General features: G+C 47.8%; 1 protein-coding gene across 4 annotated transcripts in view; it reads left to right on the top strand.

Annotated features, from left to right (window-relative positions):
- Capzb (capping actin protein of muscle Z-line subunit beta) overlaps window positions 1-27,383 on the top strand; it is a 127,819-nt gene that overhangs the window by 50,760 nt on the left and 49,676 nt on the right. For all 4 annotated transcript variants that reach the window (XM_005004332.4, XM_023565731.2, XM_023565732.2 and 1 more), the window contains exon 2: window positions 4,510-4,599. In XM_005004332.4, the coding sequence (XP_005004389.2) occupies window positions 4,510-4,599 (90 nt within the window). The remainder of the gene's footprint in view (window positions 1-4,509; window positions 4,600-27,383) is intronic.

Here is a 27,383-nt window from a genome sequence, read left to right as displayed (position 1 = left end):
TTTTTCATTTTGAGACAGGGTCTCACTATGCAGTTCAGGCTGGCCTTGAGCTCACTTTGTAGCCCAGGCTGGATCTTGAACTTGCAATGATCCTCCTGCCTCAGCCTTCCGAGTGCTGGGATTACAGGCGTGAGCCACCACGCCGGGCTCTGGTGATGATCGCTGAGAAAATAATCAACAGAAAGAAGTGCACATCAGTGCGTTGTGACTGTCTCTTTTTATAGCTTCTGTGTCTTTACTGCACCCATCCCATGACTGTTGGTTATTTGCTGTTTTATGGACAGGTGATTCCTTGAGGGCCAGGGCTAGGTTTCACGCATTGAGCCAAGTTCAAGACTTGACCTGAGGTTGGCACTCAGAGGCTGCTGTTGGGTTGTAAACTAATTAATTGTTGGCCTGTGGAGGGCTGAGCCCAGATATGATAATTTTGTTGAAAAGCAGGACAGATGGAACCCAGTGTTGCATCTGCGCTAGAGGTGAGATAAAGGGCCCGGTTCATCGAGGAGGAATCTTAGACATGAGCATGTCCAAATCTCAGGCCACAAGGTTAAGGGGACACAGCCCAGCGTACACAACCACTAGTGAGAAGAAGGACACTCAGCCCCGGCTCCTGAATCCTGAACCCTGTCCTCACCGCTCTTGTTTGTGTTTTTCCTATACTTTTAAAAAATACTTTAGACACCTGGTAACTATGTGGTGACATATGAACCTAAGTTTTAAGCATCATGATACAATGAATACTCTTGATCTTACTGTTCCATCTGAGACCTGCACAATATCAGTTTATTTTCCTTGGTGGTTTCCCTTGTAAATTCTCTTCTCATTTGTGTATTTTATTCATCACTCCCTTGACTTGGCCTAAAGAATAAGAAGGAAAGGAAAAAATCAACAGCACCAGATACACAAGCAAAGCTGGGGATGTGGCTCAGTGGTATATTACTTACCTAGCATGTGAGAGGTACTGGGTTTCACATTGCAAAAAAAATAAATTGTGCAAAACGCTTATGCACTTACCTGTGTGTGTCTAAGTCACAGAAGGTTCACTTAGCTTGTTTCTGAGCTTTTGAAAAGTAGTGTTAGTTTCTTTTAAATAAAAAATAAAAAAAAAAAAGAAAAGTAGTGTTAGCCTAGATAGTCCCCTGGGGCCTCGCCGCCACCCCCACCCAGGTGCCCTGCTTCTGGGGTCACTTGTGTTGTTGCTTGTAGCTGTGGGTCATCGTGTTTTCTTCGTTCTCCTCATGCTGTTTCCTGCTTGGACCCCTTCGGGTTTGGGATGGCTCCCGAGCAAATGGCTCCAGTTAACTCTAATTTTAACTTTTTACAAGCTGTCAGTAAGCTTTCCCATGCTGCTTCACTTATGGGAAGCATTTAGTCATTTCCTAATTTAATGATAGTTAAACATCCTTAGCCCTAGAAATTCGTTGTGAAACATTTCCAATTAAGGTTAATTGGGATGGATGTGCAATATGAGTTAGGTGGTTTTGCAAAAGTGTTTTGGTGCCCCTGGCGAGGTACAGTCCAGCTGACGGGAAGGAAGCCCTGCTGCCCTGGTCGCCCACCCCCGGGAGGAGGATGTAAGGACAGGAGCAGAGCACTGGGGCTGAGATTGAGGTGCCAAGTGGCTCCACAGAGGGTTGAAATGGTGTTTCTTCACATTGACCTCCTTGAGTTGTCTTTTCTTTCCTCGATCACACTGCTCAATTTCTAGTTAATCCCTTCTGAATCCCAGTGTGTTCTGGATTACAGTTTCAAATTAGCTAGGTTTACTTATAAGTTTGCTTTTCAGTTTAGAAGAAGGTTGCTGGTGTCTGGTTGTTCTGCAGAAATCAGGTTTTCGGGCGTATGAGTGGTATTTGAATTAAAATTCTGAAATGCACAGCATTTCTCCTAATGTAGTTTTCTGGAGAGGGCCCTGGGTTTGGCCTGATTCTAGCAGCCAGCAGTGCCTCCCACAGTGCTTATTTTTAACCCAGGGATTTTCAGCCTTGACTCTGTTGAACATTTGGGCCAGGTGATTCTTTATTGTGAAGAGACTATACTTTGCATTGTTGAGTCTCTAGAGGCATCCCTGGCCCATACTCATGAAATGCTGGCATCTTTTTCTTCTCCAATGTGAACACTAAAAATGCCTCTGTGTGTTGCCAGCTGTCTATGGGTGGGGGTTGGGTAGAGATGTGTATGCTTATGAAAATTACTTATGAGAGATCAGGGTTGATGTAGTGTGCATAGCGGGGGTGTCATAAAATATTTACGTTTAAAATTATTTTTAAATACTTAGAATCCATGAGTGTGTTTATACACGATCCCCAATCATTAAACACATCTGACTGTGTATTACACATTCTGTGTGTATTACCTCAACTGTCGTAGCACTCTCAGAGAGTTATCCATAGAACTGTCCCATTCCATAGACAGAGGCTGGCACAGGTTAAGAAAATTGGCCCAGGGTTGTAAGTCAGTGAATAGAGACCTGGGAGTTGAGCAAGTCTCCCAAGAGTCTACTCCGCTTATCTGTGCTGTACCCTGACAGGGTGTGGAAATCTCTTCCGCGCCAGCAGGCCACGCCCACGTCACTCACCATGGCCTCTGCTGACTCGTGTTGGGAGGGCAGTGTGGCGCGAGTGAGGGGCACACAGTTGCTGCAGTGCTCCTAAAGCAAAACACACGATGGGGCTTTTCTCCCCTCTCCTGTTCTCTTCTTTTTTCTTCAAAGAGGAAACCATTTGTTTGTGTATAAGTGTCACTGATAACTATTTTGAGTAAGGGACAACCTTTTTTTTTTTAAACAACCGGCTGTGTGTGCTATATCCGTATCTGAAAATCAAGTTCAATTTCAGTTAGCAATGTGTTGTCTTTGGTGGATATAAAGTTGAGTTCTCAACTCATAGCGTGCTCCTAGTTAATAAACCAGGCATGTAAATGCTGATATTCAGAGGTTACATTTTATTACAACCAAATGTGGCATTTTGAAGATCATTATGTGTATACTTTATGTTCCTTAGCTTGCTGATTGACTTTCAAAAGTCCTGTAAGCGGAGCCAGTTCCAAGCGCAAATCAGATAGTGCCTTTCTGATCGACAGTGTTGGAACTCACCTGCCTTACTGCACGCAGAGTCACTTTACCTGGTGGCTCAGCCCCTCTCACTTGATTCTTTGTGGCTCCTCCTGAAACACAGCCTTCTGTGCTGCAGCCTGGCAGGTACCAGGTTTACTTAGCATTTTACAAGTCTAAGCCAGACTCGTCCCTCCCTCCCTTCCTCCTTTCCTTTTTTGTTGTTTGTGTGTATTTATGATGACTGGCACATAGCAGCTGGCTGTAAGAGTTTTCGAGTAAATACTAAATGAAGAGGATGTTGTGAAGCACATCATGCATTCCTTTTACAAGGTGCTCGGTACACAGGCATGCCGTCTACCCCCCAGCCCCCGTTCGCCACACTTCTCCACATTGTCAGAGAGCAAGCTCATCACTGTAGTGTGCTGTACCTTTCAGTCCAGTTGGTGCAAGATTTTGTTCAGTAGACAAAGCACTTTTAACCTTGGTGTGCATCTTGCCTGTGATTTTTTTAAAATTTTTGAATGTTTTATTTTAAAGAGAAAAAAATTAAACTTTTAAAACAATAATTAGGGACCGGGAGTTAGCTCAGTGGCATAAGTGCCTGCCTGGCAAACACTGTGTTGTAAGCTCAATCCCTGGTACCAAAAAAAAAAAAAATGATTAGGGGTAACAATGGTGTATATATGTGTACATATATGCTGTTTCAGCATCTCACACTAGTGAGACAATATGATGTTTACACGTGATTTATTTCACTTATGAGTGTGGTCTCGAGTTGCATCCATTTACTTATAAAAGTCTCAAGTCTATCCTTCATGACTGAGTAGCACTGAATTGTATAAAAATACCTCATCTTTTTAATCCATTCTTCAGTCAGTGGGCACATAGGTTGTTTGCAAGATCTGGCTATTACAGATTGCGCTGCTGAAACATGGGTGCACGTATATCCCCATGGTGTGTTGATTTTAATTCTCCTGGGAAGATACCCTGAAGGAGACTGGCTCACCGGTGATTCTTTGCCCGTCTTCTTTCTTCCCTGGTTTGGAACTCCTCAAGGACCTGGCCTGATGATGTTACCTGGCATTTATGTCCAGGTGACAGCGAGGGCAGCCCTTCCGTCCTACGTGAGCCAGCTCCTCGTAGCACCGACTAGCACTTGACACAGCTGCAGCTGCTGGGTCTCTCTGCTGAGTGAGTGAGTCGGGGCTTGCTGAACTCCTCTGCCTCCTTCTGCCTCCTTCTGAAACTTGGGCAAAGAGGGTGCCCTAGAGGGAACAGGCTCCCTTTATAGTCACCTCAGGCTGCGGGCCCTCGCAGGCTTTGTGAAGAGCCCATTGCTGGGCTGTTTGGGACTTAGAATTCCTCCAGGCAAGCAACAACGGGAAGAATGCTTTTGAGAAGGAATCTTGATACTGGCCAAAAAGACTTACATGCATTTCCTTCTTCCTCCACAGAGTGACCAGCAGCTGGACTGTGCCTTGGACCTAATGAGGCGCCTGCCTCCACAGCAAATCGAGAAGAACCTCAGTGACCTGATCGACCTGGTACGTGCCTCTTTCCTGTGGTTTCATTTGAGGCCACGGCATATAATTGCTTGGTTTTATGTAGTGCTTTCCATGCAGAATTCAAGACACAGGAAATTTTTTCTCTCCCTAGCCAGGCAGCATCAGTGGGCTCGGCAATTCCTCTGAACAGAAGATGAGTTTCATATAGTGGTCTTTCTTTGAGACCCTCTGTGTAAATAGCCCAAGATAAACATTCTAAAGTTGACTGTAGTCTGCAGCCCTTCCCCCAGTTTGTCTTCTTGCTTTCATTTAGGCATGAGGAAGCCGCACATCCAGCAGTGCTCAGCAAGGCAGGCATTCCAGGCGCTGTGAGGCCAGCTGCTATACAGGTTTCTCCAGCCGGTGTGGCACCCTCTACCCTGGAAAGGACTTCTGTGACCTCCTGTGTAACTTGCAATAGTTTAACAAGCAAGGAGCTCAGCACATCTATTTTTAAAATACTCACTTTTAATTTTTTTTAAATACTCAAAGTGATTCATCACAAAATGATACCTCAGATTAACTGGAACCATAATGTGACTTGAAAATGCTAAAATACTCAAAAACATCTGTACAGTTACAGGAAAAATTGAAAAGAAATAAAATGAAATCAGATCCCCAGAGGCCAGCCAGCTTACCTAGATCACTTGGCCAGCAGGTTCTGGCACTCACTGTGGAAGCTGCATCCTCTGTTTTTTCCATTGTGTCCCGTGTCATCTTTGGATACAATGGCTCATCAACGAGGTGTCTTTTAAAACGAGGATTTGAAAACTTGTTCTTCTGCTATGGTGATTCGTTTAATTCCACTGTGCAAATTCAGAACAATTTTACTAAGAAAAAGTGTAGCAGGAAGCTGGTGTCATTCACAGATAAACTCTTCCATAGCAGTCTAGAAGGTCCATTGCACAACTAGTTCTGTATTTATAGAAACGTGAGCTTCCAGCTAGAGGCAGGTGGTGGGACAGAGTTGAACCTAAGGAAAGAGTTGTGAACTTGCCATATTTTACACGAAGTAGCTCAGGAAGAGTGGAGGAAAAGATCTCTTGAGGTCCTTTGCCTGCAGAGAGCCAGCTGAGGTGCTTTGTGCTAGAATTGAAGAGGAGGGAGGTATAAAAAGCGATGGTTCCAAGCAAGACAGATACACTTTTTAGAAGCCTGCTGAAGGACAGGAGATGGAGTTGTGATACTAATGAATCTGCTGTATGCCAAGGATTGTCGCGAGACTGGATGAGGGGAATCCCTGAAGTGGACTGGTGTGAGGAAGAAGACACATCCACAGAGGATGGCTGCCTCTCTGCTCAGGCGTTTGTTGCCCTGTTGTTTGTTTCCAAGTTTTTCTGAAGAAGCTGTGCTTTCAGATTTTTATGTGAGCTGATTTTGGGGGAGGATACTGGGGCGCCTACTCTCAACTTCATGCTTGCCAGGCAGGTGCTTTTGCTTCTGAGCTAAATCCCCAGCCCCTATCCTGATTTTTAAACACTGGTTTAACCATTGGATTGGTTGGGTCTGATTTTGTGTAGACTCTGGCTCCGGGCATGTGACGGGGTGGGCGCAGGGCGTGGGCTTGAGAGGAGATGGTCAAATTGGATAGGTAGGAGGTGTCTGTGGACGTCACCAGAGATCTGATAGAATAGTAATTGTCCATCCCATCAGCTCACTTATTGGCCTTTGCATCTAGGACATTGTGCTGTTTACTCGCGTGGCCTGATTTAACTCTCCGCACTCATATTAGGGAGCACTGCAAAGTGGAGTTGGGGTAGTATACTGTGTATTTGCCTGTTTTGGGTCAGAAATCTGACTGACCCCCATATGGACGAGATGGACCAGAGTTGAGGATGTGATCAGATCCCTGATCTGGCTCACTTGCAGGGACCTTCTTTTCCTTTTAAACTCAGAGTGAAAATGTGCTTGGCTGAGATTCAATTTAGCTTGCCAATTTACTTATTACTCCATTTTAAAATAAACCAAACATAGAAGTAAGAAAGGATAAGCTCATTCTTCTCCATCAACTCTTGTTGGTGTTTAACAGGCTATTTTGTTCTTATGGCAACCAAAGGATTATACTATTATTTTGTATTTTCTCCAGGATTTTCTTAGAGATGTGCACTGTAGGTGCTTTTATGAAAACCTGGTCAGCTGGTGCCTTTGCTACAACTGCCAGTTTTCCTTGGCTCAACAGGGAATCTGCAGCACTGATGGGGGTTGGAAAGGAGAGGAGGAGCAGGAGCCAACTTACATCAAACACTGGAGAAAAGAGATCAACCTGAGGCTCGTTGTGTGGCCAGTACTTGGACCCAGGCTGACGTACCAAATTGCCTCTGTCACTGATACCTGATGCAGTATGTGTCATTCCAAGGTTACTACCGGACCTTTTACCTCTGTCTTCCAGAGAGGAAGTGGAGACAAACCAGGGTTTAGGGTAGACATAGCTAATCTTAGTAGTAGTTGTCATTGTTGTTTTGAAGCAAGGTAGCTGGCCTCAAACTTGGAGCCCTTCTGCTCCAGCTCTTAAGTGAATCACAGATGGGTGCCTCTACACCACCAACAGCTACCAGTTGAATGCTCACTGTTGTGCTTTGGATCTTGGATTTTTTTTTTTTTTTTTTTTTTTTTTTGCGTATTTGTTTTTTGATTCCAGTGTTTTTTTGTTTTTGTTTTTTTTGTACCAGGAATCAAACTCACGACTTTGCGTTTGCCAAGCAGGCACTTGTATCGCTGAGCTAAACCCCCAGCCCTGTTTTTGTTTTTTGAGACAGGCTCTTGCCATATAGTTCAGGTTGGTCTTCAACTTATATTAGCTCAAGCTGGCCTCCAACTTGCAGTGATCATCCTGCTTCTGCCTCCTAAGTACTGGAATTACAGGCATGCACCACTACGGTGTTCTTTGGATCTTAAATGTTCCCTGAAGACTCATTGAGAGCTTAGTGCTGACAGCACTGGTGGACTGTGTGGGGGCTGTCAAGTGGTGGGTGCTAGTGGAAGGGAGTCAGGTCCCTGGGAGCTGCTGTTGGGGGAAGAAACCTTGGCCCCTCTTCAGTGTCTCTTCTCCCTGGTCACCGTGAGGTGAGCAGCTTTGCTCAGCCATGCACTCCCTGCCATTGTGTTCTTCTCACCACAAGCCCACAAGTGATGGAACCAGCTGACTAAAGCCTCTAAAACCAAGAGTCTAACATTTCCTCCTGTTGATGATTTCCGGTAGTAGTCACAGCAGTGGAGGACAGTCACACCCAGTGAGTGCCCAGGACTGAACTGGACACTTCCACTTGTTTCCTACTACTGCATCTGATTTTCTCAACACTGCTTTAAACGCTCATGTGGCCATTCTCCCTGTTTTTTAGATGGCTTAGACTGAGAATGGAGCCAGGAGATGGTGTGGCCAGGCTACCTGGACAGTCCTGCATGCGGGCTTCTGGGTGCCAGTGGCACTCACAGCTGCAGAAGGAATGCACTGCGTCTTCATAGTTGTAATTGAAGACATTAGGACATAGGTATTTTCTGGAGGATAATTTTAAATTCACACAATTTAAAAACAAAACTTGAGATATGAAAGAAATTGCTTTCCTAGGGCCAGGCCGGATAGGGTGAGCTCCAAGGGATAGCTTGCAGGGTGCCACCTTCTCCTCATAGAATGGGCTGGGGAATTGGGGCTCTCATTAGTTTTTTAATTGAAATATGATGTCAGGATGGAAATGGAGCGTGACTTCTCAGCAAATTAGGATCTGGTAAAGCATACCTCATTAAAACAATATTGGCTCACTTCAGAGCCACTTTTTGCTTAGTGGCTTGGCCTTGAGGTGCTCGTGGTGTGGTACACGTGTCAGGGCAGTTGGGCTGGGGTTTTATTATATTGCATGATTCTGCCTAGAAGTTACTTGGGATGTTTTCGTTTCCTTGTTGGTGCTTTTTTCCTATTTTTTGTTTTTCACTTTCCCCCACCATGTGATGCTGGTGTTCAGAGCCAGGGCCTTTTCACCAAGCTGCTTCTCCGGTCCTATTTGTATTTTGAAATAAGGTCTTTAAGTTGCCGGGTTGGGCTCAAATTTTCAGTCCTTCTACCTCAGCCAGCGAGTGCTGGGATTACAGGCATGTCTCACCATGCCTGGCTGGTTTTATTTTTTACTTTTTAACCAAATTTGCAAAATTCTTTTGTTCAGAGAAAGTTGTTTGTGCCAAGTGTCCTACTGTGGCTCTGAAGTTCACATGCAGTTTTAGTTTCTTCCCAAAGCTGTAATTTCAGAAAATCCACGCTGTTTGGCGTCTGTGTAAGAGCAGTGTCGGGCCTTCCTTTCATGTCATCTGGGATTCATCAGTGTTTCCTCAAAAGCCAGTGCTGGGCTCTGTGCAGACAGTCTTTTGCCCCTGCTCACCTGCCCAGAGTGATGAGAACAAGCCTGGTAGTTTTAAGAAAAGTTTCCCAATTTTAAGACAGACAAGAATTCTGGGATTTGCCATTTTTCCTCAGGAGCAGGCTGGCCACGCTTCGATGTCAGAACCAGAGAACTATGGGGCATTTATGCAGTCCACCAGCGGTCCAGTTACAGAGCAGTAATAAAGAGAAATGTGACGTATGCTAGGCAGCCAGGTCAGAGCAGTGTGATTTATCAGCCAGATGAGCTTTCTTGTTTCTTTCCAGCATCAGAGCTTTCACTGCTTGGGATTATGATGCATGCTGTGATTGGTGGGAAATGACCATCCTCTGTAGATGGCCAAAACATCGTTTCATTTCATATTAATCCTATTATGCTCTAGAGTGAAGCTAGCCAAAATCCGTTAAGCCATTTCTAAAATACCCACACATCCGTGTGGGCCAAGAATCATGTGATGTGAAGATGGTCCCTTGGCTTCCTAGACTTTGACCTTCTGTGGCCCTACTCTGCATACTGGCAACTAGGGTCAAAACTTCTCAGCTGGAGTGTATTTTGAGCTCTGAGCTGAGGAAGGAGTTTGTCTCTGCAGATTGGCACCGAGCAGGCCATCAGTCTGTTGCCTTTTTAAGAGCAAACTATAAATAGCAACAAATCTGTTTAGCCAGGCCAGAAAGTCTCTGCTTATAAACTTTGGTCATTTCAGTTTTTAATTCCCTCTCTTCCTTTTTTCCTGTAGTCACATGAAATTGTGGTTCTTGGGTCTCCCCAGATTTTCCTCCAGGAAAGGGAAGACCTCTGAGCTGGGAAAGCCACTAGGCCACCTTGGCCAGGCCTGTAGGTAGAGGGGTGACAGACATCCTGGTGCTTTATCAGGGAGCTGAGGACTTGATCAGTTTTCAGTTCAGCATATTCCTCTTTTTAGCAGCCAGAATGGCCCTCCAGAAATAGAAGGGCCAGCTGGGCGTAGGACTTCGCACTGCCAGCCTCAGCACTACCTGTCACTCCTAGTGACACTCCCAGCATGATGTTTCCAGGGAGCCTGAGGTGACAGATCAGAAGGCTAGAGTACACAGGTGCATGTATGCGTTGGGCCTCAGTGAGCGGTTGAGTGGAAGCCTGCCATGCACACAGCCAAGAATCTGCTGTCATGAAGCAACCTGGGAGCCAGCTCACACACTTCAATCAGTTCCTGAAATTAAGACTAATGCTGCAGACAATCTTTCATTAATAGTACTAATTAGCAGAATAGCTGTTGTATTTAAGTACCGTTACCGAGGTTTTGATCTCTAAATAGTTAAATCAATAAAATCTGGAAGTGTTTTTTCCTATGACAGTTGTGTAGAATGAAGCAGAAATTTGGTTATGTCTCCCCAGATAATGAAAGTGTGCTGGACTTGGGGACCCACAGCACCACCCTTTCCTTGGCCTCTTAAAAGTCTTGAAGGCACGGTCTGTTTTATCTGTGCTCTAGAGCGAGCAGACTTCCTTGTTAGTTTCTCTTTTATTATTGGCATCTAAAACAGAGACAACTTTTAAAATGTCATCTCCTTTCTGAAGGGCTGAGTGTGAACAGGTGAGTGTGTTCATTAACATGATGCTCCTCCTGTGCACACACTGTACTTTAGCCCAGAATAAAGCATACAGGAATAAAGGATATCCCTTTATTCCTTTATTCCTTTATTCCTTCAGCTGGGAGGACAGGGCCTCCAAAGCGTGAGCCCCAGCAGGCACGGTCATTCACCAGTTAGCAAGCTCCCAGGAGGAGTATCAGGAGCCACAGAACTGACTCATTCTTTCCGCTGTGTGCAGGATGCTGTTCTTGGTGTTGAGGTTGCAGTGGTGACCAGGATGACAAGCCTGCTCAGGGGAGCTGACGGGAAATGGGGGGTTTCTGGAGGGAGGACTTACTTGACCTTGGTCCTTGGCCCCCCCGTGTCTTTCAACAGGATAAGCAGCCGCATCTACCTGTCTGCCTGCTGTGGGAAAGCAGGGGAGGCTCTGTAGGGGCTGTGCCCTGTCCGGCTGGGTTTGAACACCACTCGCTGCTCGCCCCTTTTAACTGCCTCCTGGTGATGTCCCCTTGGGTATTCTCAGAGTTTCCCCCTAATGTGTGCCTGGAGTGCAGCAGACAAAATTCCCATCTTTAGAGTTTTGGGGGGCAAATCCAAAGTGTCTGCCTCAGGAAGGAAATTTTGTTTTATCTTTTTAAAAATTGTATTCCAGTTGAAAACATGGCCACATGCAGCATACCTTAATATAAAAGTAACACTTGCCCCACTGAAGTCTTGAGTCAGGCTGGTGCTCAGAGAAGCAAAGCCCTGTCTCCCTGGAGCTCCTTGTGCCCCGTGGTGTGCTCTAGGGCCCTGCCCAGGAGACCCTGCCTCCGCGCCTTGTCTGGTGCCCAGGGATGTTTCCTGAGAGACTTAACATCAGGTAGGAGAGTTGATTTCCAGCCTCCCATTCATCCTAGGACTGCCAGAAAGTCAAGTTTTCTCTGCTCAGCCTGATGCTGTCTCCGAGGCAGGAGCAGGTATTAGAGCATGCGGTTGGCGGTACACACCAGCGCCCCTGCATTGTGTGTTCTTCCTGATGTTTCCGAACTTATTCTCTGCCTTCCCTGCAGGCAGCATTGTGCTGAAGCCCCCCTTTCACAAGGGGAAAACATTCCAGCCGAAGGCCTCCAGCAGCCTCTTAATGAACTCCATCCTTGGGAAGTTATGACGGGCCTTTTCATGCCAGCCTCCTGCTCTAAGCAGCTGCAGCTGTTGGGAGTAAAGTGGAGATGGAGAAAGCAAGCCCTGGGCCTTGGTGCAGACCAGCTCTGTTCTTTGCCAGCCAGGGCCGCTTTCGCAGGATGCAGCCCTCTGTGACCCCAGCCTGTTGTTAAGGCAAGGATCCTGCCACCTGAAGGTGCAGGCCTGGCCCGTGTCAAGTGGCAACTGGGAAGCCCTCCCAACCAGGGAGAAATAGTGGTTTGCTGAAAGAGGAAACGAGCTTCCTGGGTGCCCTAACCTGCTCCGTCCTCCCCTCATTGTGACCGGGCGAGTTGGGAAAACTGCTGAGGCCTGCTTAGTGCAGAACAGTGATCTCTCGTCCTCCAGTTTAGAGGACACGAGTTGCCTCCTGTGACAGGAACCCAGACACACGCTTTGCATCGCGTCCGTCTGGGGGAAAGGTCTTTTCAAAAAAGCGTTCTGCCCAAGTGTGAATAGCTTATTACTATTCTTTCCATAAAAAAATAAATCTAAAAATTTTTTTAAAAAGCAGTGCATTGCATAAACTGAGTTCCCAAGATCAAATACACCAAAGGAAAAGGTCAGAGGCTTATTGCAGGGGTACACACAGGTACATGTGTGTTTACGTCTTTGTTTCTTGGAAGTAGGCACCCTTTCCAGAGCCCCTAATAGGATCTGTCCACCAGTTTCAGGCCGTTCTAGAACAGTAACTCCCAGAAGATCTTGTGGCTCTACCCCAAGGGACAGGGTGTTCGCATGGGCTTGGAACTCCTCAGTACAGTGTTTGGAAGTTCTCTGTCTCCTATCGCCTTTAAGAGAACAATTCAGTACTCTTTTATTTTTCAGAGATTACAAGATTCAGAGTAGGAATTATTTTTGTTGGTCTCAGTTTAAGAATTAGGCTCTGCCTTTTTTTATTCCCAATAAAATCTATTTCACTGAATGATTACAGGAAAATGAGTAATGTTAGTAGGGTTCCATCAGATACTAGAAGGATTCATATATGGGTCTTACTATTAATACACTTCACTTTCATCATTACCTTGTTTAATCATCACAGCTGTTCTGTAGGATGCGAGTCAGAGAACTGAGGCATGGCAAGACAGGGCATTCCCAAAGCCCCACACTGGACAGGCAGTGAGGGTGTCAAACCCAGCTGCTTGCCTCTTAAATTGGTCTCCTTTTCTCAACGTGTGCTGCTGAAGTTAAATTATCCTTTAAAGTGACAACCTAAAGGATACTTGTAATGAGGACCAGCATTATGAGGCCCTCACAGTGGAGGGCTTTGTCAACATCTCTTCCCCTCTCTGGGTGTGGGGCTCCACGGAGAGGAGGATGCTCACTAGCCTCCTCCAGCCGTGGGGAGCGGTGTGGGGGCTAGGCCACCATCTCTAGCCTCCACCACGCACACACACACACACACTCACACTTTGCATTGTGCACGTGTGCAGGGGGAGCTAACGGTGCCTTTCACCAGAATGCTCTGTCCAAGTATGGGTAGTTTATCCTTTCACTAAGTAAAATCTAAAATTTTAGAAAAAACAGCACACTGCAAGAACCGATAGGATGGTTCAGTAAGGTGAGTGCTGTAAATGAAGTGTACTCAAATCAGTGTAGACTTCAGCACAGACCAGTTAGGATAGGTAAAATGCCGGGGTGCAGGGATCAGGATCCCATTGGGAACAGCAGAAAGACCTTGGGGCAGACCTCCAGAAAGGCAGGGGCTCCTATGGGAAGAGAGTGGCAGAGTCAGACCAGCGGCTGAAGCCAGTGTGAACTCAGAAACAGACCTGACATTGTAAGAACTTAGAATAATTACTGGGGTTGTTCATATCCAAGAGAATATAAATTGTTCATCAGTTGTGTTTAAACAACTATAGCTTTAAAGGAGTACAAACTAAATCTCTGTTGGGTAGAATATTTTGTCATAGTCTCATGGGCCAAAGGGTTAACTAGTCATGAAAGACCAGAAAGAGGGGCTGGGGATTTAGCTCAGCGGCATAAGCACCTGCCTTGCAAGCAGGCAGTCGTGAGTTCAATCCCTGGTACCGATAAAAACGAAAAAGACCAAAAAAAAAAAAAGAAAGACCAGAAAGAAAACATCAATATTGAGATGGCAGGGGCCTTTGTAAGGTGTTTAAGCTAATTTTAAAATGACGCCTTTGGTACCATGCAAATTTAACTTAAAATTTTACATGGAATAAAGGGCAAGGAATGCACTGAAAAATATTCGTGCTGCTTGGTAAAGAACCGTTTGATATCATCAGGACACCTGGGCTTGTTTCCCTTGCGCTGAGCACAGAGGAAGAAGCAGGGGCTCAGACCTTGTCCGGGACACCAGGTGGAGGCGGGCTTGGAACCTGGCAGTCTGACCCCAGGGCTCTTACTTCTTTCTTATTCCTGATAAGAAACAGAAGTACAAACAGCTGGCTGCACAAAGAGGTAATTCACAAAGAAAGACACTCAGACATCTAACATAAAGCTTCTTGCTGTCAGTAGTAATTAGAAAAAACAAAACTGAACCAAAGTAGAATGGCTGAAAAAGTTCCTTCAGACAACCTTCTGCTCAGTGGATAGTTTGTTGTTGTTGCTGTTCCTGTACTGTAACCTGTAGTTTCCTGACTTCCTAATGAAATGGATCACTTCCTGGCATTGAGTCTTTTGAGGGGCAAAATGTTTTAAGTGTCAAGGAGAAATGTGCATTTTTCTACCACAGATCTTAGAAGTTCTGCAATCAGGAAAGGCAAGACAGAAAAGAATTGCTTTCCTTTAACCCAGCAGTTCCCCAGTTTACTTTCATGGGTAGCACTTTGGGAAATACTGGTTTCCTGGAAAAGGCCATCACTTGCATGTCAGGTGAGCTGGATTGTAGATCATTTTGATTATGGTTCTAAGTTTGATGTTAGCCAGGTCTTAAAATTTTTCGTGGCACTTTGGTAAAAAGAGTAGGAAAAAAGTTCACTTTCCTTGAAAAAAATTTTTTTCTTTTCTTGCAAATAGAAAACTGCTTTGGAAACTTCTGTCCTTATGCCTCAGTCCTGGCTCCTTCACGAGGAAAGGAAAAGGCAGATGAAAAGCAGGCAAGCCCTGTGTACATTCAGGTGACTTGGCACCTCTCATTGGAAGCTAGAAACCCAGGCAGCAGCTTTGGGTCTGCCCCAACATGCTTTGGGCTGGCAGTCCGCCGCCTCTGTGAAGGGAGGCCTGATGGTGCCCCATTCTCTCAGACTGAGAGCTAGGAGCCAGAAGAGCATCACCATAGACACCTTTCTGTGGAGGTCACTACTTGCAAGATCCTCTTTTGCAGTCAGAAGAGGCATCAGTTTCTCTCAGATCTGTGCCTGCATAGCTCGTGCGGTGTGGTAAATACGCGCAGAGAACAAGATGGGTGGGGGCTTCCAGCCCAGCCTGTGTGCCGGTGGGGGTAGGGGCAGAGAGGCTGATGGGCTGGGGGCCTGGCAGGGTACCTCCCAGCTTCGAGACCTGGGCAGGTTACTTCTCCTCTCTCCGGACCCTCTGTCTTAAGACGGGGTAATAAAGCTAAATGCATGGGACATTGGGAGGCCCCGGAGTGCACATCACATGCTAGCAGGTGCTGTTGCTTTTACTACTGCAGAGGCTTTCGGGACCCTGTTGGCTCGTCCTGGGTTCCACCAGCCTACACTGCCCTGACGCCCAGTTGGGCTCTTCCTCACACGTGAGTGCAGTCCCAGCTGTGACTTCCACCACAGGGCATTTTAGAACCCAGAGAGTGGTGGCAAGAATTGAGTTTGTTCAGTCTGAAAGGCGGATAAGGCCTTCCGTGGAAGGAAGCCTTTCAGTCATACAAACCATCTGCCCTCATCTTGCCTGAACTGTTAAAGATTCCCAAATTGGAGCTATCCATCCTCAGTCCCAGAGCCAGTTAGAGTGGGGGCCGCGAACCACTAATTTTCTTTCCACAGAGACCAGGACCGTCTCATACCATGGCTCTTAAACTGCGGTGGGAGCTGGGGGTTTAGCTCAGTGGCATAAGCGCCACTCCCAGCTGCAAGCAGGCAGTCGTGAGTTCGATCCCTGGTACCGATAAAAACGAAAAAGACAAAAAAAAAAAATCTTTCATCTTAAACTGTGGTGGGCTGCTGGAGCTGAGTGTTTCGCTGCTCTTCCTGATCAAATGGCAGGCACTTTTCTCCCTGCTTCTGTTCCCTGACGGGACCTTCTTCTGTCACTGCTATTTGAATGCTCTGGGGAGTGGGTAGAGGGGAGGGGAGAGAGCAATTCAAAGTGAGTAGTTGGATGATTGACAAGGAGGAGACAGGTTGATCCCCGTATCCAAGGACATCATAGGATAAAATGCTCTAGGTCATTTGACTTCCTTGCCTTCACCCCCACCATTTAGGGCCACCAGGCCCAGTGAAATCCTGATCTTCAGCATCTGCTCTGTATGGTGTCCTGCCTCCTGCAGGTTACCCTCCCACCATTCCAGAACCACAGATAGTTTGCTCCCTAGTTCTAAATGTCCTTTTCCCTCTTGAACCCGGGTCTCTGATCTTCATCATCCCCCACACTGCCATGTAGCCCGGATAGCCGCTCCTCAAGTCCACTTCTATGGGTTTTCCCAGTTGCTTATTGATCCTCTGTTCATAGCTACTTTGCCTCTCACAGCCACTGTAGTAAACAGGCCACTGTGCTGACACACCTGCTCATAACTCTTCATGATCCCTAATGGAAAAGCTGCCTGTAGGTGCCACTAGCAAAGGAGTAAAAGCAAGGCTCATAGCACAGTGCTGGGATCTCCCTGTGTCGTTCAGGCTGGCCATGAACTCTCCATGTAGCCCAGGCTGGCCTCGAACTTGCAGGGATCGTCCTGAGTGCTGGGACTACAGGTATGGGCCAACACACCTGGCTGTTGCGCGTTTCTTGGAAACAGATTGGTTATTTAGTGGCACTCTACCACCACTAACCCTTTGTTTGCCAAACCAAAGTAGCTTATTTTAACATACTCAAGAATTGTCAAATTCTTGGTTAAGTGTAGGTAGGCTGCTGCCTGAACTTGAATATCAGAGGTGTCCACTTAAGGCACAGGGTGTGAGATGGTTGGGTTCCTGGAACCTGAAAGGCCCACCAGCTCTGCTCTCACCATGCCTTGTCTGTGTGACCTGTGAGCGTCAGTTTCCTCACTCCTAAGATGAATGTGCTATCACCTCAAGAATTGTTGGCCATGAAGGTGAAGCTGGTAGGTGGGCCTGGCTTATAGTAGCCATCTACATGGGTTCCCAGGTTACATCAGACCTGCACAAAAGGGGCCCTGCGGGACTCCTGCTTTCTTACTGGATAACTGCTGTGTGCCAAGTACTGTTCTTGACCTTTAATGTGTTCAGGTTGTTTAAGCTATGCACCACAGGATCAGTCTTCATTTCATAGGTGAGGAACAAGTTTCATAACTGATCACCGTCTCGTAACTAATTGCTAAGGAGTAGAGCCAGGATCGGTCCCAGCCAGTGTCACTCTGGAGCATGTTCTGTTGCCACACTTCCTGTGTCCACAGCTGCTCCAGGAAAAGCTTCCTCCTTGTCCCTGCAGGTCACCAGCAGATGACTGATCCTGAATGCAGATATCTTCACAGTGATGAGCACCAACAAGAAGCCGTTCAGTCCTTGTAGAGTGTGGTTTCCCCCTTTGCATGTGGCAAGGGTGTCCTGTTCTGGCCTTCCATTGTTCAGAGTGAAATGCTGTTGAACATAGAAGTAGCCATGGTAATAACACATGACCCCAAAATCAGGTGCCACCACCAAGCAGCTGTGCCGTCCCTGGGGTGGAGGGCTCCTGTACACCCCAAGGCTCTTGCTTACAGAAACGTCTTTCTGAACTTTGGAAAGGGTGCAGGATACAGGGTGAGTTCCATCCCCCACCTTTTTTGGGTCATTGGCCCTCATCAGGCTGGACACTTTGTTCACTAATCAGGCAGTTTGTGTGTCTCCTTGCCATGTCTGTGGCTGCCTTCCTGGGCCTGCGGAGCTCACAATTAAGGCTCATTAGAGCCCCTGTCAGTCACAACACTCACAGGAGCCTGCCCGGGAGAGGCCTCCGGTGCCGCCTTGGCAGGGGCTGTGCACTCAAGGCACCCCCCTCCCCGACCCTGCCCCTTTAGTCTCTGCAATGAATGCTGAGCAAATCTGGACACTTTGTGTGCTGGAGAAGAGGTGTGAGCGGCTCTTGTCAGACTCCAGACTGCCAGGTCCTGGCGGGGCCATTACCTTTTATGTAATTGAAACCTTCAAGCTAAGATCGGAATTGAAGTTACAGATGGCGGTGGTGGGAGTTTTGTCAGATGGAGGCTTTGAGTAAGTATCTGACAGCAGGCCACTCTGAGGAGAGGTCCTGAGCCAAATTCAGAAGAGATTTAATTATCGTTAATCTCCCTCTCCCTGCTTTCTGGACTGTATTGGGACACTTAATTACTATTGACTGGAAGCTAAAATAACACTAGTGCTCCAGAACAGAACTCTTTCGGAGACTTGCCCCAGGCTGGAAATGATTACCCTTCAAACAAGTGGGTTTTTTTCCTCTCTGTGTGTTGAGTGTAAGTTGGGAAGAGAGACAGTGTAGCAGGCATTTTAAATGGGTTTATACTTCACCTGCTTTTTGTATCTATCCCACTGACTTTCCTACTTCAAAATGGTGCGTGTTAGGCAGCTGCATCTCCAAATAGAATCAAAGAGGTTGGCTTAAAACACTTCCTGCTGAGTGTGTGCTGTAATTTTGTATTCTTAGCACCTAAGCCCCTGTAGAAGGCAGTCATAAATACCTATTTGTATCCCAAGATCCTAACACAGTGCTTGGCCACATGTGGACCTTACACAAATATCATTGGTGAACCAGTAAACCCACCGTCTCGCACTCTTGAGAGGTCAGAACTCCGTGTCAGACTTTCCAAGCTGAGTAATTTGAGGTCAGGGATGATGGAACACACATCCCTCCTGGTAGTGAGCTGTGACTTGGGAGACATCAACCCCGGCAAATGGCAGTTCATGGAAAGGCAGTAAATCATGAGTTAGCCAAGTCTGGGTACAGCCTAAATATCTGCATGACCTTGAGCAAGCAACCTTGAACGTAGGCTTAGTTTCCTCACCTGTGTAGTGGAAGAATTATACACTTACCTTGTTCTCAAGGCGCACAGCTGGGACCACTACAGGAAGCCTTGCGGGAAAGAGTGTTATGGATTGCTGCATGCAGAACGGTGTCATGGGGATGAACTTGCCTTATGAATTATTGTCACCTGAGGAGAGTGCAGGAAAAATCTAGCAATAGGGGCAGCTTGGGCTCTTTGCTTTTCTTAGTACCAGTCAGCTCGCCTTCCATCAGAAAGGGCCTCTGTTGCTGTGGCTGGGTAGTGGGTGCGTGCTTCTCCCAGGCCTTCTGAGGCAAGCCGGGGGTGGGATCGCGAGTGTGCGCTGCCCTAACCATGACGAGGCCCGTGGCTGCCATTGCCCCAGTGCCTCACCCACTGAGTACTGACAGTGCAGGTGTTAAGGTAGGTTAAGGAGTCCAGGAGAAAGGTAACTGGGACAGGGAGATTGTGTGCCCAGAGTCGTCAGCCATCCCCACCCTGGCTGACCAGAGTCCTACGACAACTCACCTGCCCCAACCAAGTCCACAACCAGAGTGAAGGCTCAGAAGTGTGCTTTTGATCCTACCTGTCCCATCAAGACCCAAACTGTCATGTCGTCAGGGTCAAATCCAGAGAATGCACCTGGAATTAAGAGCCAGCAAAGCGGCCCTGTCATCCTCTCCATGGCCTCTGGCATACCCCACAGCCTGTGCCAGTGTAGCTGGACCTTTATTCATGCTGTCCCCTTTACCAGGACAGATCTCATCTTCCACACCTTTCTGGCCCAGAGCCGCCTCTTGCCTTTTCTCCAGCCATGACATTCATCTGTACTATTGGAATCTGTTGATACACTTGCTGAAGGCAGGAGTTGAATGTGTTTTGTCCACCTTCATATCCCCAGTGCCCCACACATGTTGGATGCTCAGCGAGCCCGTGCTCAAGTCCCACCTGAGTGCTAGACCCTGTCTGGGCTGAAACATCAGGGTTGGGGCAGCCAGTAATGTGTGTGTCTTTAAAGAGTTCACGCTCATGGTAGAGGCAGATGAGACAGGTATCCGGGTGAATGCAGAGCAGAATTCTGGTGAAGAAAAACCCAGAGTCTAGTAAGCATTCAGGTTTGTTTTAACCTTTTGTGTCTCTGGCTAGCAGCAAGTGGTGAGCATTCACTCCTGCTGAGATCAGACTTCCCAGGGACAGACATTGGCTGTTAGTAGCTTTATTATCTGTAGATTACAGCTGAACAAGAACTTGAGAGCCCTTTACCAGAGCCTGCCACTGGGAAAGCCCACATCCCTCCCCACTGGAAGCTTGTTGAGACCAAGTGCTGTCTCACCCTTTAGGGGTCCCCTGCCATCTCCCACCTATCTTCCCACCTCTGCCTGGGCTGCTCCTAAGGAAACTAAATCCTGCTTCCCTGTACTTCCTAGGTTTGGGCTGAGAAGGGTAGAGAGACCAGATCTTTGTTCCTGATCTTCTTGTCCTCATAATTTAAGATTTGATGATGCTTCTCAGAAATGTAGCAAATTAAATTAAACTTTGTGACATCCGAGAGAGAAAAGGATCAGAAGGGAGTCAGCTGCTTAGACCAGACCACTTCAGCTTCTGCCAGCTGGGAGTCAGATAAGCAAATATCCCCTGAGTGGCAAAGGAGAGTGATGTCCCTTTCCTGTGTCACCACAGCTCGCCTGCCCACATGGGAGATACTGCAATATTGTGTTGCTGGAAATAATGGTGACGATTCTCTGTAATACATACATGCCAACCAAGTTAGCCAGTCCAAGGGGTTGGTTAGTGTCCCCCTGAATTTTGTGATTACCCTAAAACGCTGGCAGGAGTTTCCTGTGTGTCTTGGAAGTCCCCAAGGGTACACGCAAGCCTTCTGCATGAACAAGGTACATGGGCTGCTTTTACAGAACTCTGTTGTGCTGCTGTGCTGGGGATTGACCCCAGGCCCTCGCACATATTAGGTGCATGTTCTCCCCCGAGGCCCAGCCTTCGTGCTGCTCTGATGGGATCACCCGGGACTGCAGAGGAGGGGGCAGAGGTGTAGGACTGGACTTCCTTCCTGCCAAGAGTGTCTTAGCAGAATCCGACTTGTTGACTACCCTGTTGGTTTCCACATTCTTTCCATTCCAAAGATTTGCCCATGCTCTGCAGGCTTCGCAAATCTTTCCCCAATTAAAGGGCTTCCCAGCTGTGTGCACAGCTCTTCTGCCTCTGACTCTGCCCTTCTGTGTTTGTGTTTAAAATTCCTTCTTTCCAAAATGTTTGCCGCTCAGCAGGTCTCCTCAAAAGCCCCTACTTTTGTTTGGGACAAAGTGTCTTTCCCCCAACTTTTGGGTTTTTATTCTGCTTATGTACAAGAAATTTAAGTTCTGGAATCATTTGTGAAAATACTGTTTGGTTTTCTTCTTCTTTTTTTTTAATCTGACCACACATTGGGAAGTGGCAAGCAGTGCTCTCAGTGACCCTGCTGTCATACCTGACACTCAGCCGATAGATGGACATGGAGCCAGAGTGTCATTCTGAGTCCTCGTGAGGAAAGTGAGCAGAAGAGGTGAGCTCTTCTGTGGGCGTGTTGCATGGGCAGCTGCGCTGTAAGCTCAGAGAGAGTGTGAGGAAGGAATCTGAATGGCACAGTCGGGATAAGGACTGGGGGCTCTGCTGTCCGAAGGTAAAGAAGATTCTTGGTTCTTGTCACCTGGAGCTGGGAGACTTTTTTCCCACCTGAAATGCACAGAACCCTACCTTTAGCCTTGCTGTTGTACAATTTTTTAATACAAGGTCAGTCTAATTTCTTCAGCTGAGAAACTTTTTGGAAAGCCATTGCTGTTGGAAAACCAGAGGACAGTGTTTGGAGAGCTTCCGTTGAGGAGGGGCTGATGAATATTCCTTTCAGTAAAATTCTGCGTTCTGGTTGATGAAAAATGTGCGACATGAGTGAAGTAAAAAGTTTCTGCTTCCCTGAGGACCAGAGCCAGGATCGTCTCCTTTCCGAGAGCTGTTAGCAAGACAGTGTCTCCTGGCCGGCAGGCACCATCAGCCCTTGGACACTCTGATTTTGCAAATAGGTTTACAATGCATAAGAAGAATAGTGGGAACTAGGACAGGAATGTGGGCCACAGAGCCCGGGGAGCCTGCATGTCCCAAAAGAGTTTGGAGTTGGGCTGTCTGGCGCGGGCCCGAGGTTTCTGATGCCCCCATCGCAGTCTTTGCGGGATGATGTGCCAGCTGCCAGTGCCTGGGCACCAGCAGCACGAATAGGTCTTTATCTGAAGTGGATAATGACCTCCATTGGTGGTAGTGAAACTCGGCCTCTCCTTAGAAAGCAGGATAAGCAGGGGCAAATGGGGCAGGGGTGGTGAGGAGATGGGTCCTGAGGAAGAGGAGAAGAGGGAATTTGAATTCTGTACACAAACATAGAAACTTCCCTGCAAGTTTTTAGTGGAGGCCAGAGAGGAAGTATATGCTGTCCCAAGCCTCTCGCGCCTTCCCCGCAGCGTGACTAATCCACTCACACTGCCTGTGTCTGTGTCCCGCCCCTGTGAGCCAGGGCAGGCCCAGGGTCGGGGACTTTTGATTATGATCACCCAGGGCATAGCTTAAGAGTTAGAGATACCAAGAAAACTAACTAAATCTTGACCGTGAAGCTTTGTAGGCTCACAAAACTGAAATCCACTTCTTAGGCTAGTGGAGCTTTTTTTTTCCAAACATGGTTCTAGAACTTGAGTAAAGCAGGGACAGAGATGGGGGCCCAGTGGTCAGGCCTTGCCTTGCGGCCCTGTGCTACACTGATTTATTTCAGTACAGGAGAGTCTCTGGATTGTAAGGATAGCCAGATAGCTAAAATCAAGAATGAAGAGGAAGATGACACTGCTGTGGCCTCTTCCGCTAACCTAAACCTGGGTCACATGACGTGTGCTCACTACATTTGCCTTGAACTTACAGTGCCGGATGGATGTGTGCTGTCTTAGATACAGGCTGTTGTCTGCCTGGAATAACCTATGCCTTGATTGCATTTTCTCTTTTTTAAATAACAGCTTCATGGAGCTCACCCCTTTAAAGGGCACTGCCCAGGGAATTTTCACATCTTTGAGCTTGGACATGAGGCTCCTGTAAGTCATCTCTGGTCCCCGCGGTGCCTTCCCCACTCTCAGGCTGTCCTCTCTTCACTTCCCTTGCTCCCAGGACTTTCTCTGTCCAGAGATTGCGTGCCACACTGATGCTCATCTGTGCCCCTCTTTCCTGTTAAACTGTGGGTTCCTTAAGAGTGGGAATCTTGGGGCTGCGGATTTAGCTCAGCGGCATAAGCGCCTGCCTTGCAAGCAGATAGTCGTGAGTTTGATCCCTGGTACCAATAAAAAGGAGAAAGACAAAAAAAAAAAAAAAAAAAAAGAGTGGGAATCTTGACTGTGTTCTTAATCCCTAATATATGTAGGTGAATTTCATCTGGAGCCATAAATTAATTAATTAATTTATTTATTTATTTATTTATTACTTCCTAATGATCCAAAGTGAAGAAACACAGAAGCCCTTGATGCTGGGAGACCCACCAACAGAGGGACACATCAGTTGCTCCTGAATGGAGCTGATCATATCTGCAGTAGGAGGAATTGCAGGATTCATTTGTCCATGTGTGATCATTTCTGTGGATGACTCAGTACAGTTACAACAGGACCCAGTGAGACACTCATTCAGCGGAAGGAATCCAGTGTTGTGGCCAGCAGGATGCTTTGTGGAAGGGGAGAGAGCCAGCTGATTTGTTCCACATGCACCTCAGTGCCCTTGCCAACCCCACCCAGACACACCCATGGACACATCCGAGATCCACCCCCCGCCCCAAGGGAAGCAGCAGTCTTCCTGGAGTCTGGTAGACTGCTGGTACTGTTTAGAAACCTGTGGTCTTGAGAGGGTTGGGAGAGTACAGGGTGGAAGGAACCAGGATTCTGAGCCTCAACCCGGAGCTTGTGTGGCTCTAGGCTGATGATCCTCCGCTGCTGCCCCAGCCTAGCAGAGTCCCTGTGGGGAGGATGTGGCTGCAGTCAGCATTGACTCTGGAAGTTGTCTTTTCCCTAATAGCTGGGGTCTGGGCAAATCCTCTTGGATTTGAAAATCAGAACAACCACCTGCCTTGCCACTGTCCATGTTGGCCTGGCTTTGTGAGTCCATGATGTCCTGATCCTTCTGGCATCTTGTTATTGCTGAGCGGACCTCACAAGATTTCTGGGATTCATCTCCAGTGTTAACACATGAATGACTGTCACATGTGAGTCTGTCCCCGGAGCTCACCCAGATGAGTGTAAGGAACAGTCATGACACTCTGTCCCAAGCATTGTCTTCTTTTTTGGTTTGTTTTGGGAGGGTGGAACAGGGTAGGCTTATGTACTAGGTGTTGAATCCCTGACCATTGCACTGGAGCTAAATCCCCAGTGCCATTTTTTATTTTGAAACAGGTTATTACTAAAAGACCCAGACCAGGTTTGAATTTGTAATCCTCCTGTGTAGCCTCCAAGAGTGCTGGCAGTACACATATGTGCCACCAGGCCACCCCTTGCTATTGTCCTGTCTGCTGTTGGCTTCTACAGGTGCACTCTTGAAAGATGTCTCTGCTAGCATTTGATGTATTTCCATGGTAGCCCATCCATAGCCCATTCCTAAGCCTGAGGTGTAGGACACTTGACACACAGGTGTCTGTAAGGCCAGGTCTTCCCCTTGCTGCCCAGTGGGAGGGAACACTGGTCTCCCCAGCTGCCCAGCGGGGAGCCTCACTGCCCCTCCTCAGGAGGTTTTCTGTCCGGTTTGGTTCACACCGACCTTACTGCGCTGGGTCCTCCCTGCTGCCACGCAGTTGGTGACTTCAAGCTGCTGCCCTCGGGTGACTTGCCAGGCAAGAGGACGGGGCCACAGGAGCCTAGTGGCTGGGACTCTGGCCTTGGGAGCATTCTTTGGCTTTAAGTCTGGCTCTGCCACCTCCTAACTGCGAATTTAGCCAAGTTACTTAACCTCTCTGTGCCTCATTTGCTTCATCTGTAAATAATAGTTTGGGATTTGATACTCTCGCCTCCTCCAGGGCTGCTGTGACGAGGAAATGAGAAGGTGTGTCACACGCCTCACAGAGGCCTGCGCGCAGTCTCTGCGGCTGTTGTGCTCGTGGCTTCCACAGTGCCAAATGTGGCGGGTGGAGGCCTCCATGGTCAGCTTACCCCTGTCCTAGAGAAAGAGACCACCTCATACGTGAGCCAAGTTTGTGTACTTTTTCTTTTCCCCAAAAAGATGGGGGGCAACTGAGAAATGCACAACCTATACAATAGCACTGAGGAGGCAGGAGGACCATGGGGTGCCGGGAGCAGGCTGCGGCTGCTTGTGCTTGCTGACCTTCCTCCTGCTGGGCAGCCTGATACTCCTACAGGTGCATTATCAGGCCAGGTTCTAGGAGGAGCCCGCTGCATTGTGAGGGTATGAGGGGAAGGGCTATCCCACACCCTGTGGATACAAGAGTTGTCTCTGCATCTGACTTTGAGGACTGGTGGCCGTACAGGGGTTATTGGTTGGTCTCCCTCCCACAGAGGCACCAAGAAATTTTAGAGGAGCTTGCTTCCCACAAAGTAGATGTGGGCTTTCAGAGATTGGAACTTAACTGGTGTCTGTAATTCCGGTACTCTAGGAGGCTGAGGCAGGAGGATCTCAAGTTCAAACCCAGCCTAGACAGTTTAGCAGTTTAACTGGGGATGTAGCTCAGTGTGAAGGCCCTGGATTCATTTAGTCCCCAGTACCCCATAAACAAATGCACACACCAGAACGCAGCACAAATGTCCAGAGTTGAATACAGCTCAACACCACTTGCCCTTGTCAGGAAGCACAGCATAGTACCAGGCATGAGGTGGTCCATTGTGGCCAACAGGGGAGATTTTCTGCATGGGAGACTTCAGAAAGGTATCTGCAAGCGGCAGGGTGGGGGCTGGGGATTTAGCTCAGCGGCATAAGCACCTGCCTTGCAAGCAGGCAGTCGTGAGTTCGATCCCCGGTACCAATAAAAAGGAAAAAGACAAAAAAAGAGTCAGGGTGGCCAGTTAGTCCCGGAAGGATCCCTTAGGGGGGTGTAGTGGGGGAAGGAAGGGTGTTCCTGGGGGAGTGCACGGCACGTGGTCTGGATAGGCCTTCCAAGTCACAGGAGCCTCCCCACGCTACGCTGTGGGTTGCCATCAGTCCTCAGCACGAAGTCTAAGGGCAGCTTCCATCCTGGGAGCTCCCCACCTCTTCAGTGTGCTCAGGTCCTCATCTTTAATCAGAAGGTGCAGGCATACCAGTTACTTGAGAGGCTGAGGGCCCAGCCTAGATGTCTTAGCAAGACTCTGTCTCAAAATAGGGGCTGGGGTATAGCTCGTTTGTAGAGCGCCCTTGGGCTCAACGCCGAGTACTACCAGCAAAACAAATCAGGCAGCAAGAGAGGCCCTGGCTTCTCTCCTCAGGCAGGCAGGTAACAAGATGTGGTCCTGGCCAGGAAACAGTTAATTCAATTAGGCTGCAAGTGCCTGCTTCATCCCCTTCAGGAAGCTTAGGGTTACATGTGCACAGCAGGAGCCTTGTGTGTGCCTGTGGGTGACTCAAATGTAGTGATTTTAATTTCTTTTTCAGTTTCTGTTCTCTTTGTTCTGTCCCTTCTTGACCCTTCTTTCAGAAAACCATTCTGGCCTCTTACTCTCAGCGCTGAGCCTCCAAAAGATGAAGCTTTTGAGTCTTGAGTATGAACGGCTGAAACCAAGCCCCGGAGTTTTGCCTTTGTTTATTGTTTATCTCAGGGATGGTTTAGGGGCACCTGCTGAAGAAAAGGAACTAGGAGAGGGAACCTGCTGTTTGAGAAGGCTCTTTGCTATTAACAGCATGTAGAAAACTCATTTCTAAATGGAAAGCATTTATTGACCCAAAATGATTTCCCCTCATTGGCCACCGTCATCCATGCTAGGCCACTGGTCACCAGAAGCCTGGCTTGGGCTATGCCTGCAAGAAGAGCCAGGCCACCCTGCCAGACCCTGTGCTTCTGACGTCAGGATGTTGCTTCTTAATGCAATGTTCTAGCTAATGGGTCATCTTAAGATTACAATCTTCAAATAAAGATCCTAGCCCTACTTACGTTGAAAGAGTACAGTTCTATACCAACCCCCATGGTGAATGTAATCAGTATGTACTGCAAACAAGGGCTAATAGAAATTTTTTAAATTAAAGTGAAATGAAAATACAGTACTGAGAGCCCAGTAGGGCAAGAGAAGCTGGGTCCAAAGGCTCTGGGGACAGTGCTTCTTCCTGTGTGGTGCTAGGGTACAGCCCTTGGGAGCTCAGGGGACTGCTTCTTCCCAGGCTCTACTGTCTGGCCAGAACCCCAGAAGAGAGGTTTTGGTCCCTAAGGTCTCATGGTGCACCTCTCCCACCCCCAATTCGATTTGCTTTCCTTTCTTCCCCCGCCCTGCAAAGCTGCCCGGGATGTAAGCAAGCTGCACTTTGGAGGAGCCAGCTCAAAGCTTAGGAAATGTCTTTGTCCTCTCTAGTGGCCCACAGCCACGCGAAGTGAGTGCCATTGGTACAGCCAGAGTA

The sequence above is a fragment of the Cavia porcellus genome, unplaced genomic scaffold, assembly GCF_034190915.1.
Source record: "Cavia porcellus strain 051 isolate PalLab524CR breed Dunkin Hartley unplaced genomic scaffold, mCavPor4.1 scaffold_25, whole genome shotgun sequence".
NCBI lineage: Eukaryota > Metazoa > Chordata > Mammalia > Rodentia > Caviidae > Cavia > Cavia porcellus.
Note: the sequence above shows the minus strand (reverse complement) of the source record. Positions and strands in the feature narration are given on the sequence as shown.